The sequence below is a fragment of the Lepus europaeus genome, chromosome 6 (assembly GCF_033115175.1).
Source record: "Lepus europaeus isolate LE1 chromosome 6, mLepTim1.pri, whole genome shotgun sequence".
Taxonomy (NCBI): domain Eukaryota; kingdom Metazoa; phylum Chordata; class Mammalia; order Lagomorpha; family Leporidae; genus Lepus; species Lepus europaeus.
Window position 1 is genome coordinate 4,762,225 of NC_084832.1, and position 16,199 is coordinate 4,778,423.

At 42.0% G+C, this 16,199-nt stretch overlaps 1 protein-coding gene across 1 annotated transcript in view; it reads left to right on the top strand.

Annotated features, from left to right (window-relative positions):
• The first annotated feature begins 3,510 nt into the window (after positions 1-3,510).
• The window catches only part of NALF1 (NALCN channel auxiliary factor 1), a 657,963-nt gene continuing 645,274 nt past the window's right edge, over positions 3,511-16,199 (top strand). Inside the window, exon 1 of the mRNA XM_062195257.1 lies at positions 3,511-4,386. Coding sequence (XP_062051241.1) covers positions 3,511-4,386 — 876 coding nt within the window. The remainder of the gene's footprint in view (positions 4,387-16,199) is intronic.

Here is a 16,199-nt window from a genome sequence, read left to right on the forward strand (position 1 = left end):
ATGACACTCTCCAAGACCCACTGATCCCTGGGCACCATGAGCTCCTTCAAGCTCGAGTCCTGCAACATTCTTGTTCTTTGAAAATGCCCCTTGCCATTTCACGAGAGCCTATTTCCTGAGTCCCAGCAATGCCCTCAATGCCTCCCCATTCCTGGTCCTTCTCAAAATCTTACTAGAAGTCACTTTTCTCAAGTCTCAATGATCACTGATGCTCAGAATTCCCCATTGTATGGTGAAGGTTGGCCATCTGGATTTCTTCCATCCTTGACTAAGCTTCTAGAGGTTAGCATCCATGGTTTTTCATTCCAGTCTTTCACATATCACTTGGTACCACCATGAATCCTGCAAAGTGGAGTTGTCGGAAGTTTTCATTCGGTTTTCCATACCCATAAATGGTCAGAATTCATTGTTTCAGAATGTCGAATTCATGAGAAAAGTTAGAGGAAGGCAAGGCTCAGGCTACAAAGAATTAACTCTAGACTCTCATATAAAACAACAATCAGATTAAAAGCTAGTGTTTAAAATATTACATAAGACTTTCCCAGAATGTTATGGATATATTTCAGGAGGCTAATTTTGACTATCTATGAAATAATAAGATAAAAGTAACAGATCTCTGCTTTGCTTCTTTCCCTTGTTTGGAAATTGTGGGCCTTTAATTTTCTATGTTGTATGTCTCTGCTAGTTCTTTCACTCGTTTCTGATTTATTCCGATGCATTCAAAGTGAGAGACTAAAAATCCAAGATAGCAATAACATGAAGATATCTGATTTACACTAACAATGGGAATTTGAAGGGAAATGTATTACCTAATAATGTGGATATATATTTCCTATTTCAATCTTTCAAAATACCTGGATTAAGAAAGAGCACAAAACAGGAGATTCACAAAATAAGTATGTTAGGGAGATACTGCAAAATGGAAGTAATCCCACCTAGGTGTTGGGAATCATTGACTTTTTAAATTGTTTTTTAGAATATTTTTACAGCATTCACATAGCACTTGTAAATAACAAGAGTTGTCTGTGTGCATTCAATGCATGGATAAATACTATATGTATTTGGTTTGAGATACTGTAGTTGATGGCTCACAAATCACAGATGGTTGCCTGATTCACAGTGTGGTTACTAAAGAATATTTTGTCTGAATTACAGAGAACAAGTTGGACATTAGTTAGAAATTAATCGCAAATACTAAAATGATAAATTATGTTTTAAAATGTCATGTGACAATTATATGTAAACCAGCCAGGAAACCGGACCCAGCTTTTGTGTGCTGGTGACGATCGGTTTTAGTGAACTGAGCTTACCTGGATAAACCCTGGTAAACCTTCTTATGCTGCGCACTGGACCGGGCCGTGGCATGCTGTGCTTTCAGTTTTGCGACTTTCCATTTTAAAAATGTCTACTTCGCTCACATTCCCCAACTCCTGCTGCACCCTAAAAGGAACTCGCATTCGGATGACCCAACCCTTCGGTTTTTACTCAGCTCTAAGTCACCTCCTAAGGTCCAAGGGAGGTGCTCCAGCAGAGCCATGGGGGCCTTAGGAGCTGGGGGATGCAAGGGGAGCCAGTATGTTCAGTGCGGCCACAGATCAAGCAGATCGGGGTACCCCACCAGGGAGCCGCCCTAGCTGTGCCACTGGCGAGCTGGCGCTCACACGCACGGCAGGGATGTGGCTGAAGGGGCACTCGCATCCAAGGATGCTGGGGTGTGCCCCAGACCATTGGAGCCCCAGTCATGGGGACCCTGGCATATGTCACCGTGTGTGTCGCTTCCCTAACGCTAAGGGGCACCAGAGACCCGGGCTGCGGCAGCGACGCCTCCCTGGCGCCCCAGCTCACCGTGGCTGCGGATGACCTGGCGGCAGTGAGGCAGCTCCTGGGGGGCTGGCGGTGGACAGGGAGGGCAGCAGGCGACCCCAGGCAGCGCAGGTGACAAGGCTTTATCTGAAGACTGGATGAGGCCACTTTTAACCCTTTCCTTCCCAGTGCGAAAGCAGGGACTAACGTGTGGCTGCAAAGATGGAACGCATTCAGACAGACATGTACACCACCACGTGGCCACCTCTGTGGACACTGCACTCACAACCCGTCCTGTGCACTCCATAAGATCGGTCGACAACATCGGTGCGCTGGACACCGTGGACACCTCGTGGTTCAGGGATCCACAGGCGTACTCGCGAGCGCTAGAGGCCATGGCTTCTGTGTCTTGCCAGCCTTCATTGGAGAGACCACCCAACCCCTCCTTAGGGTGGTCCCCCTAAGGACAGAGAGGGTTGTCCCCAGACCCCTGCCACCCATGGGACCTCTAACCTTCCGCCCGCAACGCGGGCTTCTCCCAGCCACCCAGGGGAAGTGAGATGCTGCAGCAACCGGCATCCTGACGTCCGCATTCTGACTTTTACGGGGACAAAAGGAGGAAAAAAGGAAAAAAGTGGGGAGGGGGACAGGGAGGGAAGAGCCGGCGCGGAGCCCAGACGGCCGGGCGGGGCACCTGGGCGGCCGGCCCGCGCGTTCTCGCCCTCCTCCCGTGGCCGAGCCGCCAGCCACTGCACCAGGATGGAGCGAGCTCCGCGCGGGAGGAGATGACGCAAAAGCCAGCGCTCTCCCCCCAAAAAGTGTCTCTCCAGGACGAAGATGGCGGCAACTTAGCCCGGGGACTGAAGATGACTGTGGTCTCGGGAGGCCCAGCCCAGGCGACTCGGCCCCGCGCTCCGCGGGAGGCGGCGTCAGCGGCCGGGGCCCCGGCGCCCCCGGGCAGACCTGCGGCTGGCGCGCGGGGCGCGGGGTGGGGCGGAGGGCGCGCGCGGCCCGCGGCGGCGGCTGCCCGAGCTCCGGACGCCGGCAGAGGCAGCGCCGCGGAGTAGGAGCGGGAGGAGGAGGAGGCCAGGGAGACGGAGAGGAAGGAGGAGGAAGAGGAGGAGGAGGGGAGGAGGGGAGGTGCTCCGGTCGCCGTCAGTGGGCAGCGGAGACGCGGCATGCCCCCGGCGGGGGAGAGCGGGCTGTCCTCGGCGGGGCCATGGGGACCCGCGCGCTGAAGATGCCGGGGTGAGAGCAGCAGCACCAACCACTCGCTCGCTCCACCATCGCCTCCGCTCGGCCCCGGCGCGGCCAGCCCGGCGCCGGCCTCCTCGGCCTCCCTCTCCCTCTGTGCTCGCTCGCGCGCGCTCTCTCTCTCTCCCTCTCTCTCCTCTCTCTCTCTCTCTCTGCATTATTGTTTCCCACTCTACAGAGATGGGGTCGGCTGATGATTAGGTCGGGAGCGAGTCATTTTCCTCTAACGCCTGGTAATATTTATGTAGGCAAAGAGGAGAGAGAGAGAGAGGGAGAGAGAGAGAGAGAGTGAGAAGGAGAAGGGGAGAGAGAGAGAGGAGAGACAGGGAGAGAGAGAGAAGAAACGGGAGGAGGGGATAAGGAAATTAAACCCTTTAAGTCAATGCATATTGTGGTGACACCGGCAGCGGAGCCCTCACGGTGGAGTCGGCCAGGGCTGTGCGCTCCCAAAATATGACCAGGGGTGCCTGGATGTGTCGGCAGTATGACGACGGCTTAAAAATCTGGTTGGCAGCACCCCGGGAGAACGAGAAACCGTTCATCGATTCCGAGAGGGCTCAGAAATGGCGACTGTCTCTGGCATCTCTCTTGTTTTTCACAGTCCTGCTCTCTGATCACTTGTGGTTCTGCGCCGAGGCCAAACTGACCCGGACCCGGGACAAGGAGCAGCAGCACCAGCAGCAGCAGCAGCAGCAGCGCCAGCGGCAGCGGCAGCAGCGGCAGCGGCAGCAGGAGCCCTCCTGGCCCGCGCTGCTGGCCAGCATGGGAGAGCCCTCGCCTGCCGCCCAGGCACACAGACTCCTCTCCGCCTCCTCGTCCCCCACCCTGCCCCCGTCCCCGGGAGACGGCGGCGGCAAGGGCGCCCGAGGCAAAAGCAAGCGGAGCAAAGCGCTTTTTCTAGGAAACTCTGCCAAGCCAGTGTGGCGCCTGGAGACTTGTTACCCCCAGGGCGCCTCCACGGGCCAGTGCTTCACGGTGGAGAGCGCGGACGCCGTGTGCGCCAGGAACTGGAGTCGGGGGGTGGCGGCCGCGGGGGAGGAGCAGCGCGCAGCTCCGCTCTGGAACTTGTCGGATTTTTACCTTTCGTTTTGTAATTCCTACACACTCTGGGAGTTGTTCTCGGGGCTGTCCAGCCCCAACACTTTGAACTGCAGCCTGGACGAGGTGCTCACGGAAGGCGGGGAGATGACCACCTGCAGGCAGTGCGTCGAGGCGTACCAGGACTACGACCACCACGCGCAGGAGAAGTACGAGGAGTTTGAGAGCGTGCTCCACAAGTACTTACAGTCGCAGGAGTACTCGGTCAAGTCCTGTCCCGAGGACTGCAAGGTAGGTGCAGCGGGGGGGCCCCCTCCCCCGCGCGTCTCTCTGTGTGTGTTGGCTCCACGGGGGAGTCTTCCAGGGTTTAAGACTTGGAGCGGGGTGGTGCTGGTATTTTTGCCTCTGGTGTTGCAGCTTTCGTGGTGGCTTTCGTGGTTGTAAGAGCTCGACTCGCCGCTCCAGTCGGGGAGTGCCTGGCGCATTGCTGATGGGCTGGTGTTTTCCTTCTTCCGGGAATGCTTGGGAGATCAGGAACGTTCCTGGTCTTCTGGGGTGAGCCAGGCAGTGGTCCACTGTTTGTAGTAGCTGTGCAGTTGGCTCTGACTCGGCTCCGTGTTCTCAGGAATGGCATGTGAGCAAGGCTTGCCAGGAATACACAGTGGGCTGCCCCCTGAGCACCACAGATGGAGAAGAGTCGGGGACATAGGGTGTGTGTGTGGTGTGGCACCTGTCCCTGACACAGGAACCTTCTGACGGTGACATCATTAACTTGGTTGATCAGAGGAACAAGAAAGTGTTTGTGGTTGTTTGTGTAAGAGAGGCAAGGAAAAATGTAACTCTTCACAGGGGTGGTTCAGGGTGTTTGGAAAGTCCTCTGGGCCTACCTGAGCGTGTTCACTCTGAGTTTCTTGTTCTCTTGGACACTTATGATTATTCCTCTGACATGCACTACGAGTGGAGCAGAAAGTTGTGATCAGGCGTCTAGAGATGATAGCAGTGTTTTGTCTATCGAACACCTTATGTGACTAGCTTGATTTTTCAGCATTGCCTTCTGAACTCCTAAATGACCAATACTTGATGCTGTGACCTAAAATTCACTGAAATACTTGATAAATTCTATTATGTTTGAGCATTTCCTGTTCAATATAATACATAACTTGCTGATTGGCAAAAAAAGTCTACTAGTTTCCTAAAAATTGTTCCTCCATTGGGCACCTGTCCCAGTATGGGTGTCTGTCCATGGTGCTGAAATGAAATTACCGGAGAGCTGTGTTTGAGGATGACCACATGTAGTGATCTTTCCCAGTGAAGAAGTGATGGCATAGTGTCTGTCTTAATACTTCATTACAAGAACCTTTATAAGCAACACACACAATATTACTGCTTTCCAAAAGAAATAATACACTGCATTTTCTATTCCTTTATTTTACCTACTTCCCCAACCACACACAAAAATAGACTACTACCCATTTTTGCTACACTTGCTGGGCCCTGGGAAAGAGCAATGAAGGGTAGCATAGATCAAAGTAATTTGTGATGCTTTCACAAGGAAACTGGGTTGAGGGATAAATCATTTCTGATGAAAATAGTTCAAGGCCTATATTTCACTTTGGGTCAGTTAGTTGTGCTTTTGACAATTAAGCTGACTCAAACTGAACCTTCCTTAACATCAGTCTTTAAGACCAGAAACTAGATCTTTGAAAACAAGAATTCTGAATTATGTGAATTTAGAATGTTATTTCCCTGCATAACTTGATCCTAACTTTTCCTACTTATTTTTTAACCATACCACTGTAATTTATACCAGAGAATTAATCATAATGGTAGAAATTAATGAATATGTCTTGTACTTATTGCATAATTTTAACAAGATGTGTTACAGCAATTTTCTTATTCTATATTTTCATGTATCTTGTAGTTCTACTAATAAGATATTGCCTAGGTTTTGGCAATTTATGTTAAAGAATGGCACTTTGTAATAATTTGAATTATTTCTCTGAATGTGAATCCTCCAGAAATTTTTAATAACTTCATTTTGCACAGTTTCCTGTTTACCAGAGGAACTGCATAGTCAACAATAGGTTGCAGAATATTTTCAAGTAACCATGTCAAATATATTTCATTCTGAGGTCTAAGTAAATATAAAAACATCTTTCCTTTCCTCCGACCTGAATTCTCAACTTTATATCATCAAAACAACCATGTATAGTGTAAGTTAACTACATTTATTTAGACCTTTGAATGTGTACTATATTTTAATGTAAGATAGGAGTTGCTCACTTGTATATGCAAGGATATTACAGGAATATTAACTCCTTAAAAAATTCTTCCTCATGCTGAAAATTTAGCATAGCCTTTTTGTACTTCACATCACAGAATAGAACTTACTGCCTGTGACGTCATGCAGAGGTCTTTTTGGCTGCAGAATTTTTTGTTATTGTTATCTGTCAATTTAAAGCATTTATTCTATAACAACTAACTTAAAAATTAAAGTTTCATGATTGAAGTCAAAAGTCAATTGGTATACGTGGAAACATAAAGCATCATTCCTTAGTTTGGGAAATAATTTCTGACTAATTCCAAAAAACCCATAAACACATTCATAAACTGTACATAGGCCACATTATATGGTTTAAAATGTTGCTTGTCATTTTTGAAGACTGTTTTTTTATTTTCTTTATGAGTACTTAAACTTACTTCACATGTAGTTATAGTTCTGGAATGATAATTGAGAGTTTTATTCAAGGCAGAACTCCTATGCAAAACTTCATCTTAAAGGTAGCTACGAAGTCAGACTCCATTAAAAGTAAATGTATTATATTTAAATCATTGTTAATATACTCATAAAATGGTTTAGAAATATATTGCCCTGAAATTAGTGAGATTCATATTTTAGAAATATGTTAATTATACTCACATATAATCAAATAATGTATGGTTTTAACTTTTTAGAGTTAGAATACATCATTATTTTCTAGTTCAATATTTTTCACCCAGTAAAAATTGCCACATTTCATGTATGTGTCAAATGAAGACAGATTAAATTTCATTTTGATTTAAACTTTTAAAGGAATTTTGGAAACCTATTTAAAAATCCTTAAAATAGATTTAAATTATCCTACTGCTTTGAATTCACAGTAATTTGATGTCAAATGCAACTTAGTTTTACTTTGGTAAAGGCTTTGTATTGTAACAAGTCATAGCAATAATTTGGACCCAAGAATGTTTTTAATATTGTTGGAAATAGCTTAATTTTTTTTACAGGAAATAGCTTAATTTTTAAAGAGTAAACAAATGCATTTATCCAAGAAGTAATTTATAGAGGAATAAGAAACAAAAACCATTGCTTATATCAAGTTTGCTACAGCATGCTACATAAATTAAGAAAAAATTATGGCAGTAATTTTACCTTTAGTTTATAGTATTATTAAAAACAATGCTTCTGATATATAATAGGAATCTGAAATCTCAAAATATTAAAGTTGGCAATGTTAGAATGATATATCTAAGCTACAGAATTACACATGTATATTAACATGCTTGATTTTCATTTAAAGACTTTTTCTTACATACGTCATTTTATTAGCTTCTGGAAATTATTGAAGATGAGTATTCTAAAAATGAGATGTTTAGGGAATACACATCTTTACATTACAGGTGAATTATTGTAATTACTGATAGCTCTATCTGCTTACATATGCCCTCAAATAATTGGTCAGTGAAAGTGAGTTTGGGATTAGATTCTAAGTATTACACCATTTATGCTGCAATTATCTAAGAATAAATTTGCATCTTTATCCTTTCAAGAATGTACACATTCTTTTATTATCTCATAGTAAAGCAGATTATATTGCTTATTTTTATTTACCAGATACTGATGAAAAGGATTACTTGCACATGGGCATCTGAGTTTGACAATCGTGTCTTTTCTGCAAGTACTGTTCATAAACGTTACCTAGTTTGAGTATGTAGTTTGGTTTACATGGTGTACAATTTGAGGAAAAAAAGGCATTTTTAAATTATTTCAGTGTCATGCACGATAGATACACAAAAAGGTAACTCTTTTTTTAAAAAAAATTAAATCTCACAATTATTTCACTTGAAAATTTTGAATCTAAAATATTACTTTGCTATTTAGTAATATTGCACATACTTTGTTACTGTCCTAAAGTGTGAAGTACACATTTCTTAAGTGGACAGTTTTTATACTATTTATACCTCATTATTTTCATATTCTTATAGTTGCTTCTGTACAAAGTCCATCTGATTATTGAGATGATTGGCCATTCATAAGGTTAGGGCCACTTCTGTAATCCTCCTTGTGACACAGATTTATGTTTTCACATTTTGCTGTATGTGTGACTGTTGATTTATGATCTATGCTTTATTTATATGAAGAAACATGAAGTTTTTTCTTAATATCAGATGCCAGTTTTATGTGAACTAAATAATACACATTTTAGGTTTAGAATTGTAACTGGGAGAAATTAGTAGCTATAGAGATAGGGCATGACCACAAAGTTTAAATAATTGCTGTTGAGTATTGGTTTTAAGCACTATGATTAGGTGGGATGAGTGTCTACATGTGGAGGAGGAATTAAAATATGTAGGAAAGGAAAACAAGCAATGCTGTTGGTTTGATTCTTCCCTTCATGTAAATTATAGGATATTTTTGCTTTCTAGATTTAATATGCAAGAGCAAATATAGAGATGGCTATTTCAAAGAAAGAGAAACTTAGGTTTGGATTATATTAGCTATTACATTAATTTCCTGTCTCAATTTTTTTTTTTAAATCTTTGTGATCTGTGTCAATCTCACAATGACTAAGACAATTATTGTTTATAGAGTTTTCCATTAGAGACATATCCTTTAGATCAGAGATCCTTGGGCTCACGGTGGAATATCCTGGGGAGCACTGAGGCCTACATATTCCCAGTCTTAAGAGGTTCTGATTTCCTTGTTCTGAGTGTTTCATGGGCTTGGGCTCTTTCAGAGATTCCTGGAGGATTCTATTGTGCAGCATGGATGAGAACCAGCATTCTGGTTGACAGTGTTAGTGAATGTGGAAAGACCTTTCAGCTCCTGTATCTCAGGTCTAAATAATTCTATTTGCTCAAATTGTGGGAGGAGAATTCAGACAGATACTTTGTAAAAGTGTTAAAGGACATAGCCAGAGGGCAGGGGACGAAGTACACAAGGTAACTAGGCTGAGAAAGTGGAAGAGAAGTGAAAGGACTGACTTAAAGATTGGGCAATGTGATAGAAGAGAACGTGGAGACAAAGTGGAAGCATAGAGGAGGAGAGCTTTGGGCATTTAAGAGTGGGTCTGTTGACCGTGTTTCCTCTTTTACCCAGACTGTGTCATTATACTGATGTTTGCTTAATGGGCCACGTATATGAGCGTTGAACTGAACAGCTGTCTCCATTAGATTGATCAGCTATTTGATTAGCAGTAACCCAACCTCATTATTTTTGTCCTCGGTTTTTTCCTACACAAATGGCTAAAATTCAGACTTTTGCACTATTATATGACTGGTCTTATAAAACCACCTGTTAGCTTTCTGTGGTATTTCACCCGATCCAAGCATGTTCTTTATCTATTTGCTTTATTAAATAAAGGTCATTTTTCATTCCTCATTTTTGTCCACTGTGATGAACTGTTTTCTTTCTTTCTTACCTCTGTGCTACTAGTTGGAGTTCAAATAGTGTTTTAAAGACACAAGTTATGAAATAGTCATAGATTACTACAAAGCTAAATTTAGAAATTAGTTATGATAGCGTAGAATTTTTCTGGCTTGAAGTGATTGTATCACTCATCTTTTGGGTTTCTTAATTTTAAGTTAAAGGAAACTATGAAAATACTAGAGTTTGTCTAAAGAAATCAAATGTCATTACAATCCAAATAGTTATTTAATGAAATGTGCTAATTTACTGTTTAATATTGCAAATGAAATGGTTAAAATGTGTCCTTTGGTAATAGTTAACAATATGTACTATGCATTATAGTAGAGTGCATGAGAATAGTTAATTCTTGGGAGTCTGAGGGATTAGAAGATAATTGCTGATTGTTCTCTCCCTGGGTGGCCTCTTCCTAATTCAATCATTTATGAATGGGAAGTCGCAGGAGCTATCACACATGAGAAACATGCCCACTCAAAGATATTTGAGTAGCTATTGATCACGGAAGCAGTATAGCCACACTTATGAATGATGGATGGATGCAGTAATCATATTGATTCCAATCCCTGGGAATTTTGGGTGTCATCTGTCCAATCCTGCACGAGAAAGATGACGCTTGTTAACAACCTTGTGAAACTGGAGACTTACTGTCTCTGGACCCGCCACCTTCCTCTCTTCTCTGTAAGTATGCCTGCTGACTGCTGCCCGGCCGGGTCCTCTCTTGTCACTTGGAAACTGGATTTCCAGGGCCTGTGTCCCAGGGAAAACTCAAAGTTTGGGCTTCTTTTCTTTCTTCTCTGCATCTCTACTTCCATCAAAAATGATCAGTCTCTTTCTTGCTGAACTACCACTGACTTTGAAAATTAAACTAAGATGTAAGTGAACTAGCATGAAAAAATGTTAACTATTACAGAAAATGACTTCAATCACTCAGACGTCACTGCCAGAATGAGTTTCAGTAGCAGCTAACAAGCATTGGAGCCCATTTGAAGCTGGAAACCATTGTAATGCACTTAATCCTCACATCAACTCTGCGACCTAAGTATTCTCACAGACTTTACAGATGAGTAAAGCAATGACATAGTTAAATAGCTCAAGGGCAAAGATCTGGGTAATATTAGATATCAGGTATTAAGAACTAAGAGATAAGCATAATATACTTTTATGTGCCACATGTTTAACAGTTGCTAAAAATATTGCCACATTTGCTTCTATTTATTTTGAATTTATCAGAAGACATTTTATAAATGAGATGGCCCACTAAGACAGAAAGTTGGGAGATGTGGGTGGTCAGGATGGATGGCCTGGCCCGTTGTGTGGAGCTGTAGCAGAATGTGGACAAGTCTGTGAAGATCAGAAGAGCCCTTACGTTTCAGCCTCACAGAGCTGGGCAGAGGCAGGGTTTGTGTAAAGTTTGGTTGGAGGTTAAGTGAACTTTGGAGACCTGTTGATTCTTTATACTAAAATTATTCTGCTAATGACAAAATATTAGAGTGGGTGTGGTGTAGACAACAGAGATATTCATTTTCCCATAGCTCCAGAAATGAAAGCTCATGATCAAAGTGTTGGTAAATGGGGCATCTGGTGAGGGCTCTCCTCCTGGCTTGCACATGGCCACTTTCTCATGTATCTGCACATAGCCTTTCCTGTAGGCACGTGCAGTGAGAGAGTGTGGGGGTCTTTATCTTCTGGTTAGGACGTCAGTCCCCTGAATTAACCATACTCTTCTGGCCTCACTTAACATTTAAAAGCTCTTCTTAGGCTCTTTCCACATATAGCTGCATTGGGGGTTAGAGCTTCAATATATAATGTTAGGAGAATACATTCAGTCAATAATACTAAATAAAGTATATTTGAATAGCTGTAGGAAATACCTCTGGGGATATGTTAGTGCTCGTTGTAAAGGACTATGTAACCCATGGTGGAACATTCGAATTTCATTATATGCTAAAATATCAGAGGAATTTTAGTCAAGGGATTCACTTTGGGTGATCTGCTTTTCTCAAGAGTTAGCCCTAGATATGATAGGGTGATATGTCAGGACAGGGTAAAGTGAAAGAGTTCAGAAGTTACTCTTTGGGGAGTTAACAGCGCAGTCCTCTTAAGCCAGCCCTTTCAAATAGAACTTTGTGGAACTGTTTTATACTTTGGTCTATGCGGTGTTAGACACTGATAATGTGGGTTACTGAGAACTTAAAATATGTGGCTAGAGTAAATGACGAACTGCATTTTTAATTTTACTCAACTGTAATTAGTCCAAGTTTAGGTAGCTCCGTGTTGCCAGTGGCTTGGACAGTAAATTCTAACTAGCTCCAGCGGCTTGGGAAGTGGAGAAGCAGCACCACATTCTGGAGACTTCTGAGTTCAAATTTTATAGTATTTAGTAAGTAACTTTATTCAGTGGAAGCTATGAATCATGGTGTATAAAAGCCATATATATATGCCGAGCCATATAATGGGATAGGAAATCAAGGAGAAAACAGTTTGGGATTCAGATTATGGGAAAAAAATGGAGGTCTTTGAGATAATGTTATAAAGAGCTATCTAGTAGATAGTATGTCACACATGAGTAGGGACTTTTGGTATGATGTACATTCTCCATATGTCGAGTTAATCTCAAAATTGTGTATAGAGATCAAATGGCTTCACAAAAGGTGGTGATAGGATGAGAATCCCAGCGTTGAATCCTGGGGAAGAGCAGCAGCCAATGCTTTGGGCAGAAAAAGGACGAAGGAAAGAGTCTAAAATGGAAAAAAATTAACTAAAGTGGGAAGTACAGAGTGAGAAAGAGATGGTGTGATGACCTGAAAGGCCCACAGAAAACTTGCAGAATCAGGCAAGTGTGTCCTACATTGCACAAAGACATGTAGGGTGAAGCCTAGATATATGTTGGAGTTTGGGAATTAAATCTTGGTGACCTTACAAGAGTAGTTTTGAAAGAATGGTATGAAGAGATGTCAAAATGTGATGGATTAGCAATGAATTAGAGTTGAGGAAATCAAACCTAGTCCGAACCACTCTGCACTAAGTTTAAAAGGAGAAATGAGCAGAAAAAAATGAGAATATGGGTGTGAGTTTAAAGGAATAAATGACTTAATAATTAAATAAACATTAGTGTTCTTATTTGTAGCTTTTGACCTAGGATCCAGTTGGAAGCATGAAATTGAAATAATCCTATTGATAAAAAATAATAATGGCACCAACCATCAAGGAAGAGGTGTTTGGGCTCTGCTATGGGGAGGAGAGGATCTGTTGCTATGTTTTGCTATGTTGCTATGTTTTGGGGAGGAGAGGTTCTGTCTTGTACATGCTACTATGCCTCTGATTTTTTTCTTTTTACTAATATTTTAAAGAGAAACAATATCAGAATTTCAGAAAATAAACAGTTATCAACTCGAATATGCTTAAATGAAGTAGAAAACTAATTTTCAAATGACATAAATTAGTTAATGGTTTTAAATGTGAAGTCATTCACAGTTATACCTTGTGTGTTACTGTAAATTATTTTCCCTAAGAATGTGTTGTGCTGGGATTTGATGGTCTATCCACTGAATTAAATATGGCTGGCCATCTCTGGGTTTTTCATGTGAAACAGATTTGTTTGATAGAAATTAGGTAAAGCCTCCAGGCAAGGTAAACCTGGTAAGTGCCAAGATAGAAAAGACCAAGCAGAGTAGAAGAACAGACCATAAACTGTGTTCCAAGAATGGGAGCATGACTTCCCTGTGACAGAAGACATACGCAAACACACAGCAGATTCCTTAACTTGATGAAAATCATGTAGAAAGTAGGTTTGTCCAATTCTTCCTTTGGCTCTGTGAGTGAGAATGCAGATCTGTGCCCAGGTGTTTTAGGTAGGAAGACCTCTATTCCACAGAAGGAAGTGTTCTGTGCAAGGTGCTGTTAGTCCCTGTCACAGAGAGTTGTCTGGAGGAAACCAAGAGCATGTTGCTATAGAAAAATATGCAAATGGGATAGGGACTGCCTCCCATGACCCTGGAGTGGCATCTTTCATGTGGGAGGCTGGTTGCACTAAGTGATTTCAAATATCCCATCCAAAATGATTTAACATAAAGTGAGGCACTCGGCAGTGATAACTTTGGGCAAAAAGATGATACTTTCTGCCAACCCCAATCAAATATAAAATTGCATTACATGAAACCTAGTTATGTTTTTAATCTAGCACCTTGATCCTACTGATTGTACTTTGCTTTTTAAAAGGAAAGAAAAGTTTTGACAACCTCAACTTTGTATTGTTTCTTTGGTTCTTAAACATTTGGTTCTTATCGATCTAGTCTCGTCGCAACTCTCTAGTCTCATCGCAAACACATCTATTACTTTTATAAACCTTAAAACAACCCTCTTGAGAAAAATAGGGCTCAAAATATGGTGGGGCTGGGAAAGAAAAGTTGAATATGTGTCATTGTCAGTTTCACGGTGTTTCTGTTCACAAGTTCATTCTCACCTCTAGTTATTTGAGGGTTTTACCTACAGGATTGAAGTCATTGAACAAAAAGTCCCATCATTCATGGATTTCCATTCACTTCCCTTGCTCTTACGGTACACGAGTCTAATGGTGATCATTTTGAGTATTGTCCCTGCAACAGCCCAACACCACAGTCAAAGCCAGAGTTCTTCAACGCACAGGTATGCAAGACTTTCTAGAGAAGTTAGAAAATGAGCCCAAATTCTCAGCTATAAATATAGCATTTCCAACATGTGATCCCAGAAATAGCTGGCTCTTAATCTCATGGTCTTCACTATACATTATGCTGTTTACATTGTTGCACGTCTTTGCCTGTGTGTGTCTTTGTTCTAGAGGTTAGGAAGCAGGTGAGCAAATAGCAGAAGAGAATAGAATATAAAATTACTTGGTGCATAAAAGATAATGTCTGTTGTTCCGTCCATCAGTTTTTTGCTGTTGTAGCAGCTTTGCTGTGAGGAGTGATCCTGGACTCACATGTCAGAAAGGCCTGTATTCAAAGGGCTGTTCTACCAGTTCCTGTAAAATAGGGTTGTGTCCAACTGGTTTAAAGAATCCCTGAGAAAAAGAACAGAGCATGTGCAAATCAAATGAAGCTTGTAAGTTCTCGTTCTCTCAGGCAAGCTGCCCTGGTTGTGCTGTGATTTCTCCACACTCATTGTGACAGCCCTCAGCTCTCCTAGTCTAGACGGTGAGCCGGTAGAAAACATTGATGAGTCTATACACTAATCTCAGTAATTGTTTCCTGATCAAAGCTGTCCCTTTGCTAGTCTAGATCAACTGCTGGACAGAGAGCTTGAACTTGATTCCTGCAGAGGCACTTTTTAAAAGCACTGGTGATAAATTGAAGCTGGGGAATTAGATAAGCTGTGAGCCTGTCTGGAGAGAAACAAATGTTTTTAAAACAGTCAGTCTGACTCTATTGAAAAACAGGCTCCTTGTGGCTGGAGTTAACACATGATTGGTTGCTCTACTGTCAGGTAAGAGGTGCATGTGAGCGTTCTGAGGTGGGGCTTCCTGCCAAAGCCCAGGTCAAAGACTGAAAATTAGAAAGGTTGCATGCGAATACAGATGGTTTGCTGTTGATGGAACTGTGGGTCTTTTTATCCCTTGTCTGCTTCGTCAGGAGCTGGCAAATTGTGACAGGCTTCTGTTTATCCCAGGATGGTGCTAATATTCATTTTAAAGTCACTTAAGAAAAAGTGAATCCTTTCATATCACTTTGGTTTTGAGCTTTTAAGCTGAATGTTTACCCTTGTTCAGTGTTTCTGAAGATGCCAATCAGGAGGAGGGCATTCAAGTCTGAGTGGACCAAGTCCTTGTCCACATACTTTGGTTTCAGTGATGCCCAGGGGAAGCACCTGGGCTTTTCCACTGTGGCAGTCGTCAGCGGATCAGCCCTCAACTTGATTTCCCCTTAATTAGATCCTTAAGATGATTAAAATAACTTGTCTGGTCTTTAGGTATTTTAGTATTCTGTTGTCCTAACGAGTGAATGGGTGAAACAGGCCAATTATGTGTACAGTATTCACTGACAAGGGGTCTGAGGTGCTACAGAGCTACACTTCGACAAAAGCAAACGTGGAAAGAAGGTTTAGTCTTTTTTGTGTTTGTTTTATTTAGTCTTTGAACATTAAATTTCTCATTTTCAAAGACTTTAAAATCTGGAAAATTGAGAAAGCCCAATTGTAATCATGCCTCAAATCCCTAATTGTACTTTAAATTAATTACACATTTAAATTAATCTTAAGTGTAATTTCTGATGATAAGATATGTGGCTTACAAACTAGAAAATTTTCATGTGGAAGTTTAAATGTTTCCATAAAACTATTTGGGTTAATCTTTGATGTTCCTAAATTTTTTTCAGAAAGGTAAATATTTTAAAATAAACTTTCCTAATTGAAGGAGGAGTTTTGGTGCTGTCAGCTTTTCCCATTC